Source organism: Curcuma longa, chromosome 7, assembly GCF_044706935.1.
Source record: "Curcuma longa cultivar G26 ecotype Majalengka, Jawa Barat chromosome 7, ITB_CL_G26_1.1, whole genome shotgun sequence".
In the NCBI taxonomy this organism is placed as follows: domain Eukaryota; kingdom Viridiplantae; phylum Streptophyta; class Magnoliopsida; order Zingiberales; family Zingiberaceae; genus Curcuma; species Curcuma longa.
Genome location: NC_133867.1, coordinates 6,489,690 through 6,514,545, shown reverse-complemented (window position 1 = coordinate 6,514,545; position 24,856 = coordinate 6,489,690). Strand labels below are relative to the sequence as shown.

The 24,856-nt window shown below is 40.6% G+C and overlaps 5 protein-coding genes and 1 pseudogene across 8 annotated transcripts; 4 read left to right on the top strand and 2 right to left on the bottom strand.

The window, feature by feature from the left end:
* Positions 1-649: 649 nt before the first annotated feature.
* LOC141832533 (glycosyl hydrolase 5 family protein-like) lies at positions 650-2,347 on the bottom strand (annotated as a pseudogene).
* Positions 2,348-4,385: 2,038 nt separating this feature from the next.
* On the top strand, positions 4,386-9,829 carry LOC141832001 (nuclear transport factor 2-like). 2 transcript variants are annotated; one of them, XM_074719457.1, is made up of 9 exons: positions 4,386-4,697; positions 4,832-4,966; positions 7,025-7,331; positions 8,044-8,297; positions 8,371-8,551; positions 8,684-8,805; positions 8,887-8,952; positions 9,223-9,298; positions 9,432-9,829. In XM_074719457.1, the coding sequence occupies exons 1-9, from the start codon at positions 4,659-4,661 to the stop codon at positions 9,593-9,595; spliced, it is 1,344 nt and encodes a 447-aa protein (XP_074575558.1). In that variant the 5' UTR covers positions 4,386-4,658; the 3' UTR covers positions 9,596-9,829. The 2 variants fall into 2 exon arrangements, with proteins under 2 accessions (XP_074575558.1, XP_074575557.1); XM_074719456.1 differs by having other exon boundaries at positions 8,038-8,297.
* Positions 9,830-9,921: 92 nt separating this feature from the next.
* Positions 9,922-11,474, top strand: LOC141832002 (plasmodesmata-located protein 2-like). 3 transcript variants are annotated; one of them, XM_074719460.1, is made up of 3 exons: positions 9,922-10,735; positions 11,176-11,287; positions 11,371-11,474. In XM_074719460.1, exons 1-2 carry the CDS (start codon positions 9,993-9,995, stop codon positions 11,255-11,257), a joined length of 825 nt encoding a protein of 274 aa, XP_074575561.1. In that variant the 5' UTR covers positions 9,922-9,992; the 3' UTR covers positions 11,258-11,287; positions 11,371-11,474. The 3 variants fall into 3 exon arrangements, with proteins under 3 accessions (XP_074575561.1, XP_074575560.1, XP_074575559.1); XM_074719459.1 differs by having other exon boundaries at positions 9,922-10,785; positions 11,371-11,450; XM_074719458.1 differs by lacking the exon at positions 11,371-11,474 and having other exon boundaries at positions 9,922-10,785; positions 11,176-11,291.
* A 1,177-nt stretch (positions 11,475-12,651) lies between these two features.
* LOC141831957 (large ribosomal subunit protein eL37x) lies at positions 12,652-14,085 on the bottom strand. The gene is made up of 4 exons (XM_074719402.1): positions 14,028-14,085; positions 13,788-13,923; positions 12,892-12,993; positions 12,652-12,827 (listed from the first exon to the last, which is right to left on the bottom strand). Exons 1-4 carry the CDS (start codon positions 14,028-14,030, stop codon positions 12,781-12,783), a joined length of 288 nt encoding a protein of 95 aa, XP_074575503.1. The 5' UTR covers positions 14,031-14,085; the 3' UTR covers positions 12,652-12,780.
* A 1,498-nt stretch (positions 14,086-15,583) lies between these two features.
* Positions 15,584-18,943, top strand: LOC141832532 (protein FAR1-RELATED SEQUENCE 5-like). Its single transcript, XM_074720029.1, has 4 exons — positions 15,584-15,758; positions 16,437-18,662; positions 18,754-18,817; positions 18,905-18,943. Exons 2-4 carry the CDS (start codon positions 16,498-16,500, stop codon positions 18,941-18,943), a joined length of 2,268 nt encoding a protein of 755 aa, XP_074576130.1. The 5' UTR covers positions 15,584-15,758; positions 16,437-16,497.
* Positions 18,944-19,469: 526 nt separating this feature from the next.
* On the top strand, positions 19,470-20,516 carry LOC141832682 (uncharacterized). The gene is made up of 3 exons (XM_074720138.1): positions 19,470-19,519; positions 19,609-19,807; positions 20,150-20,516. The coding sequence occupies exons 2-3, from the start codon at positions 19,628-19,630 to the stop codon at positions 20,378-20,380; spliced, it is 411 nt and encodes a 136-aa protein (XP_074576239.1). The 5' UTR covers positions 19,470-19,519; positions 19,609-19,627; the 3' UTR covers positions 20,381-20,516.
* Positions 20,517-24,856: the final 4,340 nt, after the last annotated feature.

Sequence of the window (24,856 nt, the reverse complement as noted above, 5' to 3'; positions counted from 1 at the left end):
ATATTGAAATTAACTGTGCCAATTGGTCTTTTCCACTTTAAATAAATAAATTAGATACGCATCGGGTTCCCGGGTGGGAGGGCATAATCTAGGACAATGACATCTCCGAGATTCGACTCGTGCTCGATCCAATAATTCTATCATCTAGAAATCAACTGTGCTAGGAACACCGCATCCAAGCTTAGCCTCCATTGCCTCGTGAGCTTGGGGAGATCAAGTCAACCATGATCTCTATTAGTCAGCCAGAGCCAGGGCCCAAACAGCTGATTGTCAGAGTAGGCCAGTCCTTTTATAAGAATTTCCCCCCTCTTTTTTTATTTCTTTTTTTTGTTTAATGACAATTTTAACTCGATTTTGAATATATTTAACTGATCTTTCAATAATATTAACTATATATATAATAATGTTCTAATTAAATCTAATTATTTTAATATATTTTAGTAGATTTGTAGTTACAATATAATACTAAAATAAAGGTAGTTTTTGAAATAAAAAATATATGCCGTTCTAATTATTTTATTTTGATTTTAGATTTTCATTTTTACCCAGCAGAGATGATCATCTTTGTTTCTTATGAAGGACACAAACACAAGTGCGGCTGCAATGGCTGCCCAGCCCGCGAAACGACAGCAACGCCGATAACAGAAGTCTACGTCGACTGATCGGTGTTGACCAGCACAAACCATTGGCCCTGAGGGTCGCAGCTCGAGTCGGAGCTCAAGCACCGGCACGGGTTCGTCACCACCGTTCTCCCGTCGCCGCCGACTTCCAGGCACAGAGAAGTCCCGTCCTCCATCTGCGTCGACACGTGCAGTTGCGAGTCCGACAGCAGCGTCCACGTCGAGCTCGTCTCGCATTCCGCCAGCCGCACCTCCTTCCCCACCCCGCCGGCGGTCGCGCAGGAGGAACTCGAGCCGTTGTTCAGCGACAGTGTCTGGTGGCCGGGGTAGCTCCACCGGTCCGCGCACCGGCCGACGTCGGAGAGCACCAGCCGCTGGGAGGAATGGTCGGCGGAGACGCAGAGGCCAGTCAGGGGATGCAGGATCGTGAGGTGGCCGGGAAGCGTCGAGTTGGGGCCTCGGAAAGGCGGCTGAATCGACTGGAGCCTCGTCAGCTGAGGTTGGCTTTTGACGCTGCTCCAGTCGAACGACATCAGGCCGTACATCTCGTCGTGGTCGGCGATACCTGATCGGAGATAGTAGCTCCCCGCAGCGCCCAGAGCGCCCAGTCCATGTCCTGGGCGGCGGCGTACGCCAGCGCGCAGCTGAAGTAGCGGTTGTCGTTCGTGTTCGTGCCGCGCAGGTCGAGCCCGAACTCGCTCAGGATCAAGGGGAAGCTCCAGTCGAGTAGGAACCCCGCCTGCTGGTTCACTCTGCCGACGATGCGGCCGCAAACGTCGTTGGCGTTGCCATCGGCCCACTCCGAGCCGTCGGTGAACCCGTACCAGTGCACCTCGAAGACGAGCTTGTTGGCGGAGGCGAAGCCGACGCTGACGTCCCGGTCCGCCAGGAAGCTGAGGTCGCTGTCGAAGTTGAGCCCGGAGAGGATGACGAGCACGTCGCCGTTGGCGGCGTGCACCGCCTCTGCCCCCATTTGCATGTACCTGCAGGGAAACAAGGCGCGCGCGTCCATGAAACCGCCGGAGTTCTTCTCCCTTAACAACGTCGAGCTAGAGACTCACGTGTACCAGTCGTCGACGTTCTGTCTCTCCCCTCTGAGCTCGTTCCTCAAGCTCATGCCGACCACATTCCTGTGCCCTTTGAACAGAGTCGCCATGTTCGTCAGGCCTTGAATCCACAAATCTGGATCGAAGAACTCGTCCCAGAAGAAGCCATTGCCATCGCCGTGGCCGCAGCACCACCCCGGCGTGCTTATGTGATTGTCCAAGATCACCATCACATCGTTGGCCGCTAAGTTTTCCACCACCGCCTGCAATTTTCTTCTCCAGGATCAGAAGATTTCATATATACGATCTAATAATCTCCTGTTGATTATATATATATACCACGTATGCTTGGATGAGAGGAAGATCCAGCAGGTATCGGTTGTTGGCTTGGATTCCGGCGATGGCGCCGCCGAGGCCGAGGCCGTCGAAGGACTTCCGGACGGTGCGGCTGGCGACAGATTTGTCGGTGGCGAGGAACAACGGCCAGGTCAGGCGGACGCAGTTGAAGCCCATGATCCGGATCATCTTCGAGATCCTGTCCAGCGGGCTCTTCGACAGGCCCTCCGCCAGCACCGGCTCCAGGTGCGACGGCCAGTTGACGCACGCCAGCTTCACCCGCTTGCCGGTCTCGACGTCCACGATCCACCGCGACGCCGTCCCCAGCGGCCCGGTGGCCGCCGCCGCCGCATGGTCGGCGAAGAACAGACAGAGGAGCAGCGGAAGGGCGAGTAGTCCTGTGGAAGGAGGCGACTCCCGTTTCATGGCTGGAATATACCGGTCGCCGTCAAATTCGGTGGAGCATATAAAGAGAGACAAGTGGACGTATCGTTCCATTTTGGGTAAAATTACGGCAACTGGATCTGCCAGTACTCAACACATGCCATTTTGGGTAAAATTTATGAAGTTCCAGATGCAGGCCGAGAATCATTCTTGCAAAAACAAAGATTCCGTTGAAATGAATAACGAAAAGAATATTATTATGGTGCAATAAAAAATATAGTATGTGAATAATAATAACATTTAATATTATGCATAAATAAATAAAGTGGATCCTTTTTCTTTTTATTAACAATTTTTAACTAAAATATGTTAAGGGATTTATTTCTCATCGTTACTTTTTTTGGATTGAATTTAAAATATTAATAGAGAAGATACGGACAGATAGAAAATTAACTAAAAGGGAAAAAAATAAAGGAAAATAATTCACCTCTTACGTGACATTATTGACTCGGATCTCCAATATTTCCTTTAACGAAGAATACTAGTAACGATAGTCCTGCCCTATATTCAGTCAATTCTAATTTTGCTGCTTTATAGAACCAAGTTAGTAGAACATGAATAGTTCTAATGATGATCATGCAAAATAGAACTACAATAGTTTTTATAAATGTATGAGTTATTTTGACAATTAGATTGTTTGATCTTGACTTAAAAATTTTCGTTGGTTTTTTGATCAACGCCTAAGGTTGTCCCGATTGAGACACGTTAATCAAAAGTAGTAATAGAAAATATTGTACTTCGATCGACTAAATACATTGGTTTGGTCGATTGTGTATGGTCAATTGGAAACTTTATTTCAGTTACACTTGCTTAGAGTTCACTCTTTCATAATTTTTTATTATTTAAAGTTCACTCTGTTAAGGGTTTGCATTTGTTTGAAGTCCACTATTTCAAGACTTCTTTACTATTTAAAATTCACTCCTTTAGGAGTTTTTTCTACTTGGAGTTCACTCTTCAAGATTTTTCACTATCTAAGATTTATTTCTTTAAAATTTTCCTCTTGCCTAGATCAGCCTTGTCAAGGTTGGACTTTATATTTGACAGTCAAACATCTAGTCAACCTTGATCTATTTTAACTTCTCATCATTTCATTTTTCTTTATCAGTCATCCAATCAATCTTGATCTGATTGAACTTTTCCTAATAAATATATTATTAAATAAACATTAAAATATGAGAGATCAATTGCATTAATAGATTCATCCCAGGTCGGAACAGAGAATAATCCCACCTTGAAAAACAAATCAATGAAACTAGTTCTGATATAAATGAGAGCTCACATTGAAAACTTCACGGCTACGTGACAGTTCATATTGAATCACAACTTACGAATAGTAGTATGAATATGCATATGCATGGATGAAAATCTAGGGCTAAAATTGTACTAAACTTAATTGACTTATGTGTAAGCATGGTTTATCTTGTTAAATGTTGATTGGTCAAGCAAGTGTTCTTGTGACTTCCGACACACGTACATGCCTACTAATCGTTTATTGTCTTTTTGTTTTGGTTTCCATCAATACACAACACCATTTGGTTCAGCAAGTTCATAATTTAGTCCAATAAGATGTAATTATTTAGTTAGAACATATGCCATCCTTTGAGTATAACACACAACACATGAGTGTCTTGTAATAAAAAAACTATCAGGGCGCATTCTGATAAATGTCAAATATCCACGGGCGTCGTTTGATAAAATGGCCAATATTTTAAGCTGACTATCAAATTTTCCATTATTTATTGACTAAAATGAAAATGTCGCTTTTGGGCCGGGCCTCGTCACCTTTTCGGCCGCGCGGCTTAAAAAGGAAGATCACATGAGTCGCACGTGGGATTCAAAAGGCCAACATGATCGAACGGCTGACGTCGCCCTATCACGAACCGGCTCCCTCAAAACGTGTCGCGAATCCCCTTCTTTTAAACTCGCGTTGCGCCTCCAGATCTCGCTCTCGCTCTCTGCACTTGCGGCGAATAGGAGATAGATCGAAGGAGGAAAGGCTGACGGCAATCGACGAAGAGAAAATCGCCGTCGAGGACGAAGAAGCGGTATCGGAGGAATTCGAGAGAGGAGGGATCGAAGCCGCAAGCAATCGCCATCGTTCTGTCTCTTTGCTCCCAGGATTCGGTGCTGCTGAGTCCAGTAGTGGTTTCTCGGATCGGTCGCCTCGTTCTTTCGTCAAGGGTGGCGGATCGGTCTTCTTGCATTTGAAGCGATGGCTTCTGTGTACCCGGCTCACGTTGATGCGGTCCAGGTAAATGAATCGAGGACATCCAGTGCGTTTAGGGGTATAAAAGGGGCTACGAAGTGTTTCTCCCCTACTTCTTTGAGTCTCCGCTTGATTATTTTTCGCTTTGCCTTTTTTTCTACTCTTTTTTGTCGATACAGGTTGGCGCGTATTTTTTGAAGAATTACTACCCGATTCTTCAACAGAAGCCGGAGCTAGTGCACCAATTCTACACGGAATTGAGCTCCATGGTGCGATTTGATGGGACTGCAACAGAATCGGCAACCGGGATGATGGTACTTTTAGCGAATCTAAGTTATTTTCCTTTTTTTTTTTGATAAATTTCGTTGTATATTTTATCTCGTACTTGACATCTTGAAATATTAATCTACCATTGTTAAAACAAAACAGATTATGAGCGTATTATCACGGGCTTATTTTTAGTGATCTGTGACAGTATGCAATGTTGCAAGTGTGTGTATTGTTATTGACTCAGTACCTTGGAATGCAAAAAAAAAACTTCCAGCAATGTGCAATTTTCCTATTAAAAACAAGTGCATTATCTTTCTACAACTAAAGACTGATTTTTGTGCAAAGTATCAGCACATATATACACATAACCTCACGTATTTTCTGTTCTTCTTTATGTTCAAGATAACAAAGTCTTGTAACCTTATCAAAACAGATGACCAGATTTGTGTATGCTAATATTTCTGATGTACCCAAACGGCCTATTTCTTTGTCCATGCTCCTCCCTTCATACTAATCAAAATGGTGATTGCAATTCTCTTTATATTGTGCAGAGTGAGGCTCAGGCATACAATTATGCATCATCTTCTATTTATTTCAATATTTTGTATTCTTTTGAATGAAATGTTCTTCAAGATAAGTTTTCTTTTTAAACAAAAGTTGCATTCTTTACATGTAGATATACATATGATCATCTTATCATCTCTATTATCTCTGTGATTCACTTTCATATTGTGTTAAATAGTTAAGTTTATCAAATGAATTATTCCTACAATCTTTAGTATTAAGAGTTGTAGTTACTGACATATAATCATTAACCTCTGAGACTTTTAACCTCTTAGACTTTATTCATAAGCAAAGCCGGCAGTACCTTGGACATTGTTGTATTTACACTTCTAGAATGTTAAGATATAAGATGATAATGCAACCAGAATGATATGCAGAACACTATCTATATAGTTACCAAAATTTACAGGGAAATATAGGATAACAAGGAAATTGGCTTGAATGCTACATTGATTTTAGAACTCTTTATTGTTTTAGAATGCAACTTGATTACTTAAGAAGCTTAACTAAATTTATATCATGTTGATCTTTTGTCCTGAGAGTTTTCACTAATTTATATTACTCTATTCCATTGATATTCTCACAGAAAGACATGACATGACATGATTGACACCAAGTCACGAACTGCAAGCCCTACTTCGCTTAACCAAACACTTATCTGTGTGGATACCGTTCCAAATTATGAGTAATGAGAAAAATACAATTTTTGTGAACATCTGTTTCTATTAGGCCTGATATAATGGGATAAGAACTTCAAATCGACTATTGCATCCCAATCCAAAATAAAAGAAGTACATGCATCAATGCAAATTCTAAAAGAAACTTATTTTTCTTTTTTATGAATGAATTCAAGGATAAATTAAGGTTAAGGTTAATGATTAAGCTAATTGTCGCAAAGTTATTCATATCCCAAAGGACTTTCTTAGAGAGAACATCTTATTTCTAGTAGGGCAGTACATTTTATTTCTATACCTGTTTAACAAATACATTTGTTTTTAATAATCCTTGATATTTAAGTTTGGCTCATTTATTTGTTCAAGTTATAGAAGCAAAATGAATGTTTAACCTTTGGACATAGAAACTCCAGATGCATAAACCTTTATGCTTCTGCCTTCTTCCACCATACCTAGAAAAATGCTTTTGATTTAAAGCTTACTGTGATTTTTTTAAAATAAAAAATAAAAAAGGTCTCGATCCATATATTTCAGTCTATTTAATGTTCTGGAATTTGGATAGACTTTTATTTCCAGATAGACTTTTATGCTGCTGTCTTTTCCTGTGTTTGCTATGTGGATTATGGCTTGGCTGTTCAAATGGCCTCCTACTTCATCTTCTTTCATGGTGATCTCTTGATGTAAATTGTAAACTACTGTTTTGAAAGTAATATTTTTGTAAAAAAATAATATTTCTAAAATAGTCATTATTTGTTTGTTGAGTTTTAAGTATATGTATCTTCATTCATTTTTTCCCTCAAGACTGATAGATCAGCAAGGTACTAAAATTGTGTTGCTAACATCATTACACTAACATTTTTGCAGCAAATTCATCATCTTGTCATGTGCCTGAATTTTAAGGGGATAGAGATTAAGTCAGCCCACTCCTTGGAGTCATGGAATGGTGGAGTTTTGGTGATGGTTTCTGGTTATGTGGAGCTGGAAGACTATAGCTTTAGGAGGAAATTTGTTCAAACCTTTTTTCTTGCTCCCCAAGAGGAAGGATATTTTGTTCTCAATGACATTTTTCACTTCCTTGAAGAGGAACAGATTCATCAGCACCCAGCAACCCTCATGCCTCAGGGTGAATTTGAGACCGATTTGAAGGAGTCCAGTCCTGCATCAGAAACAGGTAGATTTAAGTTTGAAAAATAGCATAAGTCATTTTTTTCTCTTCAATGACATGTTATGGAAAAAATAGCTTATTTCATTAACAATCTTGTGGAATTTCTGAAAAGAATTAAAGTTTTTTTACCCTCAGTGCTTTCTGTATATGGGCACCTTTTCATTACAATTGTATACAACAGTTAGGTCTTAATTCCTGTTTAGGTTAAAATTGGGAAAAAAAAACCCTTAGGCAGCATGAAGTTGTTAACAAATTGGATCTGAGATTTTCTTTTTGTATTAATTTGATGACTTCAGTCCACTTGGAAAGCCTAGTTAGAAACAATAGGGCAGCGTAGCTATTAGGTGTCTTGTATGAGAGATTGAGAGGAAGCATCTGCACTTTGATTGAGGTAGTAGAGTTTACAGCTTTATTGTTGATATTATTTGAGGGAGTTGTAAGAACTCTCGCTAAACTCAAACTCTATTATTATTTATTTGCCTTCTTCATATGGTTCTCACCTTCTCGGTTTAAAAGAAAGAATCATAATGTTGTGGGAATACGCTAAAATTTTTAATTGAATTTCAATAGGCAAATGAACATATGAGTGAGGTCCTCCTATACTTTCTGCATCTTTGTTTTCACGTGGGAAACACTTCTGTCTGTTATGATATATTTTTAGGTCATAACAAGATTACCTCTATGCCTATCCATTTAACAATTTCTTTCTTAGTGTCAGTTCCTGACTACACTCCAGGAGAAGTTCAGGCTCAGGATATGGCACCTCCAATTTATGTGGAAGAAAATGTCGCTGCTGAGAAATACAACACTGTTGAAGCACCACAGCAACTTTCAGTTGCTGACGAAATATTAGATGAGCCTCAAGATACTGCTTCATACCCAGTTGCCTTGGAGACTACGAGAGAGCCATCGCCTCCCACTGCTCCTGAAGAGCCTGCTGGAGAGCCAACTAAGCACACATATGCCTCCATTGTATGCTAAAATATTCGTTTTTATATTTTCTCGCATGGAATTCCATAGGTGGCTGATGTTATTTGTGTTCCAGCTTCTGGCTAAAGGCCAATCTGGTTTACCCACGCATCAACCGGCGGTTGCCAAGGCTTCTCAAATTACTTCAGAACGGGCTCATTCCTCACAACCAATTCTCCAGCAACCACAGCCGGCTATCATTTCTGAGAAGTCTGGCTCTGAGTTAATTGAGGAGGTTTTACTAGTTGAAGATGAAGGTTTATCCTCTCATTTCTTTTGTATTTTCTTTTTGACAATTGCATCCACCCATTTTTTACTCTGCGAATGACAATTGCAACTGCTATGTGATGATTACTTGATATTGGGCTACATTCTTGTTTCCATCTCAGGTGATATAAAATCTGTCTATGTTGGAAATCTTCCTTCATCTATTTCAATTTCAGACCTTCAGCAAGTTTTCAAGCATTTTGGTAAATTGAGACCAGATGGTGTTTCTATTAGAAGCCGCAAGGTTGGTTGCGCTGAAGCTTGTTGCGCCACTTTGACTTCTATATATCTAGGTCACTAACTTAATATACATGAAAAATTTCAGGAATCTGATGTTTTTTACGCTTTCATTGAATACGAAGATGCCATCAGTGTACAGAATGCACTTAAGGTTTGCCATCTTCCTCTAGTCTGAGTTTAATTTACTATCAAAATAGTATTTATGGGTCCATTGAAGTGTGCTTTTGTCTGGAATAGTTAGTAAATATTGTGGTGGAATGCAATAGTTTATACTAGTATGACCAGATGTTGTAATTCTGCCGTCTACTTTTGCATCTTGCATTCTTTTTTATTCCGGCCGGTTAGGTTCAACTTAGTTTTCAGCTATTAGTGTTTAAGATCCGTCTCCAAAATTATTACTTATTTGGCTTCTCATTTGCAGGCAACTCCAGTGCAGATAAACGGGAGGTTGATTCATGTTGAGGGAAGGAGACCTAATAGTGGTGTTTCACGTGGAAGTAAGTCTCAATGCAAATGTTTGAACGATTGAAATATTTCCCACTAATATGTGTCTGATATACCTATTTTCTAAACAACAAGAACTTCAAGTAGTTGAATAATTCAAACTTATTCTTCCTTCTTTTCCTTTAGAGAGAGGCAGAGGTAGAGGATACCCGTCTGAGGCCTCAAGAGGGCGCGTCGGCGGCGGCCGGATTTTCAGCCGGGGCAGCAGGCCTCAAGACAGCGAGAGGGACTACACGAGTCGGTCCAGAGGAAATGGTTATCCCCAACGAGTTCAAGACAGGGGTTACTAGCTGCTCTAGCTCCAAAAGACGTTAGGTTCCCATTACATGGGAAATACTGCTTTGTCTCCAGGTGTATGTTTTCTTTTCAGCAATCCCAAGTATCCATGCTGCTTTTCTGGAGTGTAATTTATAATTCCTATTTTGCCGAATGACAGTTTCGATCGCATTGCATGTAGAAGAATCATCTTGTTTTTCTCCTCGATTGCTTAGGAATTAGGATGAACTGCTGCTTGGTTCTGTTCATTAGTTGCTCAATCTGCAAGAAACAGGCAACATCCTATTTAATGTGTCTTTCCATCATCCCTCACTGCGCTCCTCCACATCCCACTGATTGCAAATAAAGGCAGTGAAAGTGAAAGTGAAAGCGGTGAAAGTGAGAGTAGCAGGGCGAGAGGAAGAAGAGCCGATGGCCTGCTTTCTTCTCCACCGTCCTCCTCTTGCACTTCCAGATTCTTCCGGATCATTCCGGGTCTTCGCGCTGTCCCTCGCCGCGCTTCTCGCCGTCGCCTTCCTCCCTCTTCCTTCCGTCGTCCCTGCGGATCTCTTCAGACTCGTCTACAAGGGCTGCTCCAATCAGACCGTCGGCGGCGGCTCCGCGGCGCTCGACGCTCTCGCCTCCAATCTGACCTCCCAGGCCGACTCATCCAAGTTCTACCAGGCCGCTGCCTCCTCCGCCGACGGCGGGCCGTCTTTCCTTGGTTTGTTCCAGTGTCGCGGCGACCTCTCCGCCTCCGATTGCTCCGCCTGCGTCGCCCGCGTCCTCCCCATGTGGTCGTCTCTCTGCGGCGCCGACTCCGCCGCCGTCCGGGTTCAGCTCACTGGCTGCTACGCGCTCTACCAGGTCTCGGGATTCCCCCAGGTCCCCGGCACCGAGTTGCTGTACAAAGCCTGCGGATCCGGCGGCAGCGGCGACGACTTCGAGGGCAGGCGGGACACGGCCTTCGCCCAGCTCCAGAGCGGCGTCGCGGGCGGAGGAGGGTTCTACGCCACCAGCTACGGATCCGTGTACGCGCTGGCGCAGTGCGAGGGTGACCTCGCCGCCAGCGACTGCAGCGACTGCGTGACGCAGGCGATCCAGAAGTCGAAGGCGGAGTGCGGCGGATCCGCCTCCGGCCAGGTCTACCTCAACAAGTGCTACATCAGCTACAGGTACTATGCCAATGGCGTCGCCACCAACGGCGACGGCGGCGGCGATGGAGGTAACTGCTTACTTTCATTAGCATTTCGAAACCTACCCTCGTTCGCTTCCATCACATTTCTTGCATACTTAGCACATACATACAATGGCGAGATCAAATTCTTCTTGTTCTGATGCGTAGCTAGTCTTTGTGCTTCCATTCCACCAAATTGTCCTTTGTCTCCTGTTCTGTAGCTAATAATTTAGGCATACAATTATTTCACCCAACAGCATGAGACATATAGTTTGGTGAAAGAATTTCATGGACCAAGAAAGGTGAAAGAATTTCCTTAGTTTGATTCTTCTGATACTGAAGAAAAAGTTTTCGTTATTCATTTGTAGTTGTATTTTTTTTTTCTTTTTCAAAAGAAAGCTGATGATCTTGATTCTTGAAGTTGGTATTGGAGTTCAGGTCAAACAGGGAAGACGGTGGCCATCGTTGTGGGAGCTACGGCAGGGGTGGGGTTCTTGATCATCTGCTTCTTGTTCGCTAGAAGTGTCATGAAAAAGAACGATGGCGACTGGTAAGAAACGTAGAGTTCTACAACAGCACTACACTTTTGTATGGCCACGCTTATCTTCGTTTTTTTAACGTCTTACATTGCAGAGAGGAACACTCGGGCAGCCTGTTCTTTGTGGAGGAAAAAAATATGCAAGTGCGTGAAATAAATTTTGTTGATATATGATATCTGTATCATATTGTATTGATTTCATCATTATTTTGTTAGAATAATTTTACAAAGTTCTATATCCTTTATTTTTGGAATCATGAAGATCCCACTTTAATTTTTTATTAAAAGATTATCCCACCTTGATATAATTATTCAACTACTCTTTATAATATTATTTTTTATTTTTATTATTATCTCTTTCTTATAGTTTTCGTTTAAATTTTTAATCAGATGTGAGTTATAAATAATTAAGATTTCATAATTATTACATTATCATACAATTATAGTGGTTATAGTTTCATAATTGCTTCAAATGACTGTTAGGTAAGTTTTGAGAGGTTTTAATATTTATCTTAAATTGAATCACAAAACATCAAATTAAAATTTATTCTATATTTATTATCAAGTGTAACTGTTACAATTGAATCGTTATACAATTCTAACATGTATGATTTTGTAACTCGTACAAATATTATTATTATATAAATTTTGAGAGATTATAATTTTAATTTAACGAAAAGATATCAATTCAAATCTTAAATTGTTGAACTAAAAGAGAATTCTCATTATTTATTAGATTCAGGGCTAAATTCAATTTAGTGGGACCATACTTTTTCACAGGGTTCATAAAGTTCAACAAGGTAATCCATAACGATTCAATTTTAGATTAAAAAATTTCATTTAAAAATCAAAGGATTATTATTTTTTATATTTTAATGATTACAATTTCATAATTATCATAATTATTATAATTTTAATAATTATAAAATGCAAAATCATAATTATTTCTATTATAAATTACAATTATTATAATTATAATCATTAAGATATATTACAACAACTATAACATATAAAATCATTATAATTTTAAAACTACCATAACATAATCAACTATTACAATTTCATAACTTAGCCCATCATACTCAATTAATTCAAAATTTAAATGAACAATATAAATAAACTAATAAAAATAATACTGAAAAATAATCATATCACTTTATATGAAAAAATACCTTTTTAATAAAAAATTAAAATAAGATATTCCTTTGAAAGTTAAAAAAAAAGGATGATCTTTTTTACCCAAATTATTGTAGGATGGACAGTAGACGTCTAAAGAGGATAGGATAAATGGAAGAAGCTCATCTAGCAACTCTGTTTCACTCTCTTCAGAGACAGAAATAAATTCATTCCATTCAAAAATTTCAGACACTGATCCAAACACCGAAAACAAATCGAGACCGATGAACCATACAAAGCAAAAGACATCCAAGAAGTCTTGCCGTTCAACAATTAAGTTTTAAGAAACCCTCATAATGCTCCAGAAGCTAAAAATGAAACAATTAAGTTTAAACAGCTGCAGCTGCAGCCTTCTTTCTTGGCGCTGCTTCAGTACCTGAGAGGAGAATACTAATTGGAATCTGACGATATTACAAATTGGAAGAAGAAAAACTGAATACCTTCTCTGAAATTGTTCTTGAACCTTCTTGGCACATGACGGAGATATCTCATCCTTCCAGTACCAGTTGTCTTCCTTCTGATTGCCTTCACACTCCAATTATCTGTTGCAAGAACAAACTTGCTATAACTAATCTCATATTGAGGTATCACTCAGCAATGTTTATGACTATCTATCTGAAGACTGGTTTATGTTACAGAAACTATTTGACATGGCAAAAATTAAGAAAATGTAGTGGAGAGGGAAGAAATAGAAGGACAACATGAGAAAAATTGATATAAAAGAAAGGCAACAATGAAATTAAGAACAGATGATGTTTCATATCAGTAGCAAAATCAATTGATACTAAAAGATTTGTGATCACCAAGTTGTTACAGTGGCGTTATTTACCAAATAATATCGGCGTGATTTATGAATGCTCTTTTGGATTCTTTATCTTACGTTTTACTAGACTCACAGCTGAAAGGGGCACAAAGTTCTTATTAATTGTTGAGCAATAATCTTTCAAGTTAAAGCATTAGTTGTCAAACTCCATTGCTACCACTATTGACCACTGGCTGTTGGATTGACATCAACATATTGATCATCTCACAAACCCTAATGAAATTCATAAAATTATAGATTTGAATTACATTCTTACAAAATGAGTCATACTCCGGTAGGAAATAGATGGAATTGATTGAAGTCTGGTACAATTCAAGGTGGAAAATAATGAAGCCAGTTTAAATTTTGTCAAATTAGGTTGAATTTAGAGAACACGACCGATCTGGCTCACTCTCTGTCACTTTCTCTCACTGTTTTTCATGCTTTCCATTCTTCTAACAAGGAGCTTAATCAAACTAGTTCTTCAAAATCAAGCAAAGAAAAACAAAAATGACGGCATCAGATGTAACTTACACTTGCGGATCCGAGCAGCGGGGTAGCCGCAGGAACCGCACCGGCTTTTCTGGAGGTGGAAGCTCCTCCGCCCGCACCGCACGCACAGCGTGTGCGTCTTGTTCCTCCTCTTACCGAAGCTCCCCGTGCCCTTCCCCTGCCGGAACAAGTAGTCGAAGAAGAAGCCCGAACGCGAGAATTAGACAAGCGAAACTGGAACAGAAGAAGGCGAGAGTTGCGAAGGGATTAAAAGAATGTTACCATCGCCCTAATGCGCCCTACACAGCCTCCCTTCTCTTCGCCGGTGCGTCGGTGGCGGCCGAGGGAGCAAGACGAAAAGAAACCCTAGCCGTGGTATCCCCCTTTTATAGTACGTAATCTGGGCCGACGCCTCTGAAAGCGGAAAGGAGCCGATGGGGTTCGAATATGCGGACCGTAATTTTGGGCTCAGCCCAATTACTTTGGTCTGTGGCCCAATTGGGAACCCATATTTAAGCTTAATATATAAAAAAACAAGACAAAAGGCACTCTAAAAAAAATGATAAATCTCAGTTAGTCCCATTGACTATCTCTGGGGGTGATCGGTCCAGTCCCATGGAAGTTTCCCACCGGCCACCAGGGTAAATCGGGAAGTGCACGCAGCGACCAACCCAGACGCCCAACATCCTTTTATTATGTTTCCCATTTGGAGGAAAATTATCGAATCGCAGGTGCCTAGGTGATAATCTGGATGTCCTACCGCAACACATTGGTATTATAACAGTTGGTAGTTGCTATAACTATTTTTAAGCGATTTTAATCGATTTAAATTTTTTTTGATAAAGTTTAAATAATTTTGATTAAGTCGATAAAGAATATTTTGATATAATAGTATTCATAATTTATTATTTAGGGTATAAGATTTTAATGAAATAATTAATTTTTCATGTAGGAGCTATCAAGTAATTTCTATAAGTTGTACAAGTTATGGAATAATTTCTATAAATTATGACTAGATTTTAAATATTAAAATTTTGAACTCTAAATTTTATATTCTGAAATAGTTTATTTTTCACGTTATTATAGCTATCAAGTAGTTTCTATACTATTATAACAACTACCAAGTAGTTTCTACATGTTTTGGTTAAATTTTAAATCTTAAAATTTTGAACCTAAATTTTAAATTATACATACTATTATATTAAAATATTCAAATTTATTTAAATTTCATCCAAATGGCGCTTTTGATTTTGATCACAATCCGGATGTCCTACCGTTACATCATTACCCGGGGACATTCAAAATTATTTAAATTTCATCCAAATGGCGCTTTATATATATATATATATATATATATATATATATATATATATATATATATATATACAGAACCTCTATCCTGAGCACCGCTCCTGCGCACCCCGTGAGCACCGGCTGACGTGGCCTGTCCACGTGGAAAGTCCTTCGACGCGGAAAACAGCGGAAAAGTTCGGGGTTCGATCGCCAAAAACACAACTTGCGCTAGGGTTTTCTCCCACTCCTCCGCGCGCCGCTCCTCCCCGCTGCTCTCCTCTGCACAGCTCCCACCTCTCCTTCCTCGACGAAGCTCGGCGTCGCTGTCCACCTCTCCTTCCTCGACGAAGCTAGTCGTCGCTCCCCACCTCTACTTCCTCGACGAAGCTAGTCGTCGCTCCCCACCTCTCCTTCCTCGACGAAGCTCGGCGTCGCTCCCCACCTCTCCTTCCTCGACGAAGCTCGGCGTCGCTGTTCGAAGAGACCAGCCTGCTCGCGAGCGCCGAAGCTGCTCCCGACCCTCTTCTTCCCCGACAAAGCCAAAGCTCTCGACCTCCTCTTCCTCGACGAAGCTCGGCGTCGCTGTTCGAAGAGACCAGATTTCCTTTGAGCCGGATTTCCTTTGAGACCAAAGCTCGGCAGTGGCAGATTTTCTTTGAGCCGGATTTCCTTCCTCCTTTATCCAAAACTTCTGCCGGCTTCTTCCTTTTGTTCGATTTGGTATATCTTCTCTTCCGTGTTCTTCAATTGAAATTTACATTTTAAAATATTGAGAAATTTTCTGCCCTTTTTACACTGCCCGTGATGTTCCACTGTTCATTTCCCCCATTTCCGCACGGCATTTACCTGTGACCTGCCACCTCATTTTTGATAATATCACTTCACTTAATCATTGTTGTTTGATGAGTATTATCAATTAACCCTGGTAATTTGATGCTGAAACACAATATGCACAGTGGATGAAACACAATATTCCCCCCTTTCTGTAATGAAATTTAGTTATGACATGATAACTTCTTCTAATAAAAATATTAAAATATAATAAGATTTATTAGTATAAATGCAATGCAATTATTAAGGATTCACCTCTTCTTTACTATTGACTTTGAGCCCAAGTTAGCTGTTGATAATTTTACACTTAGATAGGACACACAAGAAGGACTTTACTTATCATTGGGATTGTTTTTGCTAACACTTGTGAGCATTGACATTGGTAGATTTGTGTTAGTTTTTTTTCCTTTTTCTTTTCTATTGAAATAATTGAAATATTGTTTTTCCTTTTTCTTGTGACCATGCTTAGCAATCAACGCAAGAATGACTTTTGTTTCGTTAACTTCTGTTTGTCTTAAATTGATTGGCCTGCTTGTTATGTTGACCTGATTACAATGACCTATACAGGAATTGTTGCTGACACAATATTGAGTAGCTTCACTTATTCTAAAGTTGTTAATCCTCGGCAATGGAGGGAAATGACGGTGATGATCAGATATATATTCCCCAAGTTGTTGATGATCGGAAGCCCAAAGTTGGTATGGAATTCTCATCTCTAGAGGAAGCATTTATGTTTTATAACCAATATGCACGAGAAGCTGGTTTTAGTGCAAGGATGAGCACTAGCAAAAAAAATAAGATTACAAATGAAGTTGTCTATAAAAAATTTGTTTGTTTTAAAGAAGGTCAAACAGATAAAATGAGGGCAACTAGAGATGTAAAATGTGATCACCCAATTACAGAACGAGCCCGCAGTGATATTAGAACTGGTTGTAAGTCACACATCTCACTTGTAAAAGAACAAACAGGACCTAATTGGGTTATCAGTAACATCATGGATAGTCATAATCATACCCTCTCGACTCCTTCAAAAGTGCATTTGCTTCGCTCACATCGTCATATTTCAACAGCAAAGAAAGCATTGACCAAACAATTTTCTGAGGCTAATTTGCCTACTTCTCAACAAATGCGGATATTTGAGATAGAATACGGGGGTCCTGAGCAGGTTGGTTGTACAGAAAAAGATCTTAGAAACTATGACCAACAACTAAGAGATGAACTAAAGGGTATTGATGCTGAAACATTGATAGAGTTTTTTGCATCTGAGAAGGAAAAACATTCAGCTTTTTTCTTTGATTATGAGACTGATTCAGAAAACAGATTTAGTAGGTGTTTTTGGGCTGATCATGTATCGAGGAGGGCTAACATTGTATTTGGTGATGTTGTTGTATTTGATACGACATATAACACCAACAAATATGGGTTGATTTTTGCACCATTTGTTGGAGTTAATCATCATCATCAGACAATTGTTTTTGGTTGTGGTTTTCTAAGTGATGAAAAAACTGATTCCTTTGTTTGGTTGTTTAATAAGTTTATAGATGCCATGCCTAGAGGAGCACCAAATGTGATCATTACTGATCAAGATCTTGCTATGACAAAAGCTATTGCACAAGTTTTCCCTAATACGGTGCATCGATATTGCTTGTGGCATATATTGAATAAATTTTCAGAGAAATTAAATCCTTTGACTTTTCGTGATCACTATCAAAGCATAAAGAATGTCATTGCGAATTCTACAACTCCTGATGAATTTGAGAAGTCATGGGAAGACGTTATAAAATCTGCTAACTTGGAGAACAATGATTGGTTGTCATTAATGTATGAATTGCGACAAAAGTGGGTGCCAGCATATTTTAGCCATGTTTTCTGTGCTGGAATGTCAAGCAGTCAAAGATCTGAAAGCTCACATGCTTTTTTTAAGAAAGTCATCTCAAATAAGAACTCATTGATTGATTTTATCATTCGTTTCAATCGGGCATTGAGACACTTAAGACACAATGAGTTAGCTGCTGACCATGTTGATATTAATGAGCATCCCCGAACTAAGACAAATTGGCCAATGGAAATTCAAATGGTTAAGGTGTACACGAAAAAGAAATGGTTGGAGTTTCAAAGTGAAATTAGTGATAGTCACAGTTATTATGTGCAACAAGTGTCTGTACAAGATGATTTAGTGATTTATAATGTGATGAAATTTCAAAGTTCTTCTTCATCCAAATCAAGATTACTCACGCATGACAAACAGAAAGACTACATATCTTGTAGCTGTAGAAAATTTGAGTTTGAGGGCATTCCATGCAGACATATATTAGCTTTTTTTCGCATCACCCAAGTCTTTCATTTACCTGAGCAGTATATACTCAAACGATGGACACGAGATGCAAAGGTTGGAGGAAATTATGTTTTGGGGGAAGACCAACTTTCCATCAATGATCCAAATAAGTTTTTGATGTCAAGGCATTCAAGGTTATCCTATAAAGCTTCATTAGTAATTGATGATGCATCTTTGACTGATGAGGGAACTGGCTTTTTTGAGGAACAACTAAATTGTATCCACAACAAAATTCGAGACATGAACATTAGTAAAGCATGCAGCATTGGTAGTCAAAGGAAGAATTCCATGGATGGCACCCTTGGTGTTATTGATCCTTCTTTAGTAAGAACAAAAGGATGTGGAAAAAGATTGAAATCGTCAAAAGAGAAGGCAATCTCAAAATCCAGGTTATGTCGTGGATGTGGCCATCGGGGTGTGTCTCATGATAAGCGTAATTGTCCGATTTTGCAGCAAAGGTATGTGTTGATTATTTCTATATTTGTAGGAGAAATTTTATTTGCATAATAAATTTATTTTATTTTACTAATATAATGTTGTTATTACCAGATCAACTATAGATGATCATGATAACAGCGACGACGACACAAACGAAGAAGATTTGACGTCTAGAGTTGGTATTATACAAGTCCCAATTTAGTAAATTAAAGTCGTTAATTGATTGAGAAATTGAAGTTAATAATTGCCTTTATTGTTTCAGGTTCTTAATTGCCTTCATGATAATTCCCAATCGTTCTGACTTCTGATGGTCTTATCGGGTTAGTTTATTTGATCGTATATTTTATACCACATTTCATTATGAGTTTCTCTCTGCAAATTATCACTGTAATTACATCACTTTTTCTTGATGGAATCTGGATTGTGAACATTTCATTATGAACTATCATTGTTAGGTATAAATACTGAACATTTCATTGTGACAGGGTTTTCGCTTCAAGAGTGTGCTGGACTGTGTACTGCGAAATGGTATCTGAACTTTGTGTATCTGACAGTTAGACTTTGGAGGTGACAGTTAACTTTGGTTTTTGTGGCAATCAACTGTGTATCTGACAGTTTGCTTGTATCTGATCTGTGTATTGCGAATTGGTATTTGAACTTTGTGTACTGCATTTGAATTGTTATCTGAACTGTGTATCTGAACTTTGTAATTGCAGTCTGCTACTTCACTGTTAACTGCAGATGAATTTGTTGCCAACTTGATATTTAGTCAAATGGTAATAATATTTGTGCACTAGATTTGTTTCAGCTGTGATCGAGAGGCTTAATGTGCTAAAGAGCAAGTAAGTCCTTATTCTGGAAGATGCTGTGATCGAGGGTATGGCCGCCATGTATTCGTGGTCTTGCAAGAGGTAAGCTATCGAAATTTGAGATTGTGGCTTAATTGCTGATTGGGTTTTGGTGCAGGCTCTTGCAGGCTCTTGACATGATACGTGATAAAAACACTTTAGTCTTAATGGATTCACACTTGGAAGGAAATTTCTCAACTGAAGAGGCAACTACACTAGTTGACCTTGCTTCTCAGTGTTTACAGTATGAGCCTAGGGACCGACCTGATACAAAGAAGCTGGTGACAACACTTGAACTATTGCAAAGAAAATCAGAGGTACAATTTATGTTAAGATATTTCTTGAATACTAGTAAAAATTACTACAATTGTTTGCTGCATTTGAAATACAAGCCATTCATGATGTTCATTTACTTTATTAGTCTTTCAAAACTTAATATTCTCAATTCCCTTAGATATAATCGCTTCTGTTATGAGATAATGAAAACAATTAGAGAAATGAGTAATTTGATCCTCTTAAAAGCTGAGTTTACGTTCTTGTTTGATATGGGCATCTACAGAGGCAATACCACAATGTGCTCCTTTGTGGAGCAAATGTTGTTACAAGAATGGCTTTGTGGAGGAAATCTTACATGACATGACATATGGGTTTTGGTGCAGGAGCTACAAGAATGGCTTCGTGTGGATGGAGATGTACAAAATCTGCAAGCCGTGCAGGAGCTACAAGAATGGCTTCGTGTGGATGGAGATGTACAAAATCTGCAAGCCCGTGGCCTAGACGAGTACAAAATCTGCAAGCCCGTGGCCGGATCTCAGGATGCTTCAACCCAAACTGAGGATGGAGATGTACAAAGAACCAAAAATAAACCGCTAAATGTTAGTGTTCAGTGATGGTTCTCCACATAATGGTCATAGGATTCGATTGATGTAATGCTGGATAAAGATCTCTTGTTGGTAACTTGCTTTAGTATTGTAGGTTACAAGTGTTGATTAGAATAGAACTGTTCTTATGCAAAGAGCCTGATATCTTCGAATGTATGCTTTAATATGTTATAGCTACTTGCTGCAAAGTTCTGTTGGATAAAAGGCTTTCCTTTAAATACACTTGCAGTTTTGCATTTTGTTACATTTACCTGCATTTTCTTTATCCATTTAGTTTGCTCTTAATATTGCTACAATGAGAGCCAAAATGAGCAGACTCTACGTTTTAAGTTGGAACCTGAGATTGTTATAGTTGGGAGACTCTACGTTTTGTGGACATCATCCTTGTAGTTTCCTTTTTTTTTTTAACAAAATGCATTTTGACTTCATCAAGTGTTGTTGGTGTTGTAGCACTCCTTAAATCACAAATTATTTCCTATCTTGCTGTGAAGATGAAAGAACATCAAGTCTTGACAAACCGTGCATGGATGCTGGAATGTCAAGCAATTAACACGCATGACAAAGTTCTTGTTTCTGCAAGATCAGTATATCAAAACCGGTGCAAACATGAAAATATGAAAATATCGTATGAAATAAGATCAGTATATCAAAACCGGTGCAATAAGATCAGACATGAACCATGCATTCCTGCAATAAAATTACATGCATAGTTCACCTTTACAACATACCCAGCATAGAACCGGTGCAAACATAATATCAAAAACTACAATACTACAACAGTTTACAATACTACAACAGTTTACAATACTACAACAGTGCAAACATAATATCATAAAACAGTTTACAATAAAATTCAAATAACAACTTGATACAATATATTTAATCCTTATCACTAATTAGGAGAGAATCTAATTGTTGTTTGATTTCGTCCAAAGTTTCTTTCATCTTAGATATTGTTTCTGACCGCGATAGGTTTCTTTCTGAATTTGAAGGTGAAGCTGAAGCTGAAGCTGAAGCTGAAGTTGAAGCTGAAGCTGAAGCTGAAGCTGAAGCTGAAGTAGGGGTAGAATTTTTATTCATATGACGTTCAAAAGCTTTTTCTGCCTCCTCTCTAGTCTTGAAAGCCTGATGTATAGCGCCCTTAAAGCCAAGAACTTGACTAGAAGCTTCTATCCAAGTGTCATATATACCTGGTTGATGTCCAACAAAAACAACATATGCTTTTTTTCCCTAAAAAAAATATTCAAATTATTATATAACCAAGATATTAAGTCAAAAATAAAATGAAATGACTTACCATTCTTGCTACGAGTATAAATTTGAATTTACAACTCCAACCTAACAAGTAGACCGATAACTGTTAATCTTCTGAATTTCTAAGAAATCCATCCATATCATCTATCCAAATTTTCTCATTCAAACTAGTAAATCCAATTTAAAAATCAAGCACAAGATATTCCAAATGCAGGTTTACAAAATATACATGAGAAACTAAGTGTAGATGTTAATAGCTTTACAAAATATACATTCCTAGAGAACAGCAATATGATTATTTAACACTCAGACTAAGTGTCCAGCCAAATGAAATCAATGCATCTGAAACATTAATATAAACAAATGCAGGTTGTAAAATACTATTCCTTTATCAAACCAGATAAAAAAAATAAATTAGTTTCTTTCTAATTTACCGAAGCAACGTCCACCTCAATAATAGAACTCTAATAAATGAAGAAATGGAAGACAGAACCACCAGCATAGCCAAAACCAGATTAATCCAAATCTAAATCTAAATCTTAAAAGAAAACATACATAAGAAAAAATAAATCTCTGGCGATAAATCTCTGGCCTAACCAAATTGCACAGGTGATAAATCTAAATCTAAATCTAAATCTCAAAACCAGATGTTCTTTAGCCTAACCAAATTGCACAGGTGATAAATCTCTGGCGATATGCACAAACATACATAAGAAAAAATAAGAAAAAATAGGGTTAGGGACCTTCGGCTCGCGAGTAGCAGGGGCGCGTGGCTTCGGATCGCGAGTAGCAGGGGCGAGGCCGAAACTCTGTGACGAGGAAGAAGAGCGGCAGCGAGGAAGAAGAGAGGAGTGGTCCTTGCGCGCGCGAGGAGTGGTGAGGGCGAGGCTCCTTGCGCTCGGGGCGAGGCTTCTGTGGCGAGCTGGGGGCCGAAACTCTGCGGCGAGGCTCCTTGAGCTCGGGGCTGAAACTCTGTGGCGAGGGACCTTGGGCGAAGGAAGAAGAGAGGCGCGGCGAAACCCTAGATCACAGTGGTGATGGCGCGGCGGCTGGGCGAGAGGCGCGCCGAAACCCTAGATCACAGTGGCGAGGGGGCGACGGCTGGGCGACGGCTAGCAGAGGGGGGAGTGGGAGAGAAACCCTAGTTTCGGCGAAGGAGAGCTTCGGCGATCGTGGGAGAGAAACCTAGGTTCGGCAGCGCGCGGAGTTGAAAATCGCGGATTTGTCCACGCACGCGAAGAAAGAGGCGAAGACGCGCAGGCGGAAAATCCACGTGGAAAAGCCACGTCAGCGGTGCTCACGGGGTGCGCAGGAGCGGTGCTCAGGATAGAGGTTCTGTATATATATATATATATATATATATATGCGCGACACAGCCGATCCCCGTCACTTTCGGCCGTCCTCGCCACGTCGTCCGACCACCATCGGCCGTAGGACCGGACCCGATCGACGCGCCACTCGCCGGCGCGTCTGTCGGTGTCGAATTCCGGCCGGATTGTGACCGAAATCCGGCGTAATTTGGTCGGAACGCGGCCGGCAGTGGCACACGCCGTTTCCGGCCAAATCGCGATCGGATTTCAACTAAATCGCGGCTGGAGACCGACCAGGGAAGGACCGGCGTGTGACGGCGGTCCTTCCTCGGCCGGTCTCCGACCGCGATTTGGCCAGAATCTGGCCGCGATTTGATCGGAAATTGGCGCGCGCCACTGCCGGCCGTGCTCCGACCAAATTGCGTCAGATTCCGGTCGGGGATTCCGGTCACAATCCCGACCGGAATCCGATGCCGACTGACGCGCCGACGAGTGATGTGTCCATCGGGCTCAGGTCGGCGGTGGCCGGATGGACACATCACTCGTCGGCGCGTCAGTCGGCATCGGATTCCGGTCGGGATTGTGACCGGAATCCCCGACCGGAATCTGACGCAATTTGGTCGGAGCACGGCCGGCAGTGGCGCGCGCCAATTTCCGATCAAATCGCGGCCAGATTCTGGCCAAATCGCGGTCGGAGCTCGGCCGAGGGAAGGACCGCCCGTCACACGCGTGCTCCCTGGTCGGTCTCCAGCGCGATTTAGTTGAAATCCGATCGCGATTTGGCCGGAAACAGCGTGTGCGCTGCCGGCCGCGTCCGACCCAGATTCGCCGATTTCGGTCACAATCCGGCCGGAATTCGACACCGGCGCCGCGCGCCGGCGAGTGAGGCGTCGATCGGGTCCGGTCCCTACGGCCGATGGTGGTCGGACGACGTGGCGAGGACAGCCGAAGTGACGGGGCGTGCAGGTTGTGTCGCGCATATATATATATATATATATATATATACAGAACCTCTATCCTGAGCACCGCTCCTGCGCACCCCGTGAGCACCGCTGACGTGGCTTTTCCACGTGGATTTGGGTATTTGCTGATCGTTCTATGCTGCTTTCTATTAGTTTTGCTTTTAGGTCTGATTTTTAGCCTGGCTATTGCTTTATGTTGTTTGAGCTTGCGCTATGGAGTCATTGAAACTATAGCAGAGAAAAGAAATGTTCTCTATCTATTATATCAGAGGAAAAAGATTTAACACTGATGCACAGATTGGTTGGAATTGATCTTTTCTTGAGAAACCGTGAGTCTCATGAAGATTGTAGGAGTTTTGAGAAAATATATGGCTAAACCAATTATTTAGGAATGATTTTGATTCTTCTGTAAAATGGCTGGAATCTATCAAACACACACATGAAGTCACAGCTACCGTACTGCATTGCAAATTTTAATTGCTCAACTTCGACTGCTAGCTTAGCCTTTTTGTTTGTAGTTGAACTGACAACTAACTTCTGCTATTTCATATATCAAGTGTCTCGGTCTCAAATTCACTTTATGATGCCATCATCTTTTTAGATACCTCACCAGAAGGGATCGAAGCAGGAGCTTGTCACGTAGCCCTATTCGCGGCCGGCAGAGGGATCGAAGCCAGAGCCGAAGACAAAGTCGAAGCCCTTTGGACAGGCTGAAGCCTGCTCCGAGCAGTCGGCTTCAATCTCGCCTCGGTCCTCAAGGACATGATTTTCGCTCTGCTAGAGGGCATTCAAGATCAAAGAGCCCTAGCCTTTCGAAGTTTAGATCCGACGCAGGACGTGCATACACTGCTGACAAGGGAAGATCTCGAAGCACCTCTAAATCCAGCAGCCCTAACGCAGCCAATGGACTACTGGTTGCCTATGGAGATGGGAGCCCCGATAAGTAGCTTTCGGGCGCA

Bases quoted from the DNA above. Each gene is read 5' to 3' on its own strand.
- LOC141831957 (XM_074719402.1), bottom strand. The intron at 12,994-13,787 runs GTAAGTTACATC...TTCTTGCAACAG, and splicing joins CGCTGCTCGGATCCGCAAGT to ATAATTGGAGTGTGAAGGCA. The intron at 12,828-12,891 runs GTATTCAGTTTT...TTCTCCTCTCAG, and splicing joins CAAGAACAATTTCAGAGAAG to GTACTGAAGCAGCGCCAAGA.
- LOC141832002 (XM_074719458.1), top strand. From the start codon at position 9,993: ATGGCCTGCTTTCTTCTCCACCGTCCTCCTCTTGCACTTCCAGATTCT. The intron at 10,786-11,175 runs GTAACTGCTTAC...ATTGGAGTTCAG, and splicing joins CGACGGCGGCGGCGATGGAG to GTCAAACAGGGAAGACGGTG.
- LOC141832532 (XM_074720029.1), top strand. From the start codon at position 16,498: ATGGAGGGAAATGACGGTGATGATCAGATATATATTCCCCAAGTTGTT. The intron at 18,663-18,753 runs GTATGTGTTGAT...TGTTATTACCAG, and splicing joins TGTCCGATTTTGCAGCAAAG to ATCAACTATAGATGATCATG. The intron at 18,818-18,904 runs GTTGGTATTATA...TTATTGTTTCAG, and splicing joins AAGAAGATTTGACGTCTAGA to GTTCTTAATTGCCTTCATGA.
- LOC141832001 (XM_074719456.1), top strand. From the start codon at position 4,659: ATGGCTTCTGTGTACCCGGCTCACGTTGATGCGGTCCAG. The intron at 7,332-8,037 runs GTAGATTTAAGT...TTTCTTTCTTAG, and splicing joins CAGTCCTGCATCAGAAACAG to TGTCAGTTCCTGACTACACT. The intron at 8,953-9,222 runs GTTTGCCATCTT...TCTCATTTGCAG, and splicing joins GTGTACAGAATGCACTTAAG to GCAACTCCAGTGCAGATAAA.
- LOC141832682 (XM_074720138.1), top strand. From the start codon at position 19,628: ATGATACGTGATAAAAACACTTTAGTCTTAATGGATTCACACTTGGAA. The intron at 19,808-20,149 runs GTACAATTTATG...GTTTTGGTGCAG, and splicing joins TATTGCAAAGAAAATCAGAG to GAGCTACAAGAATGGCTTCG.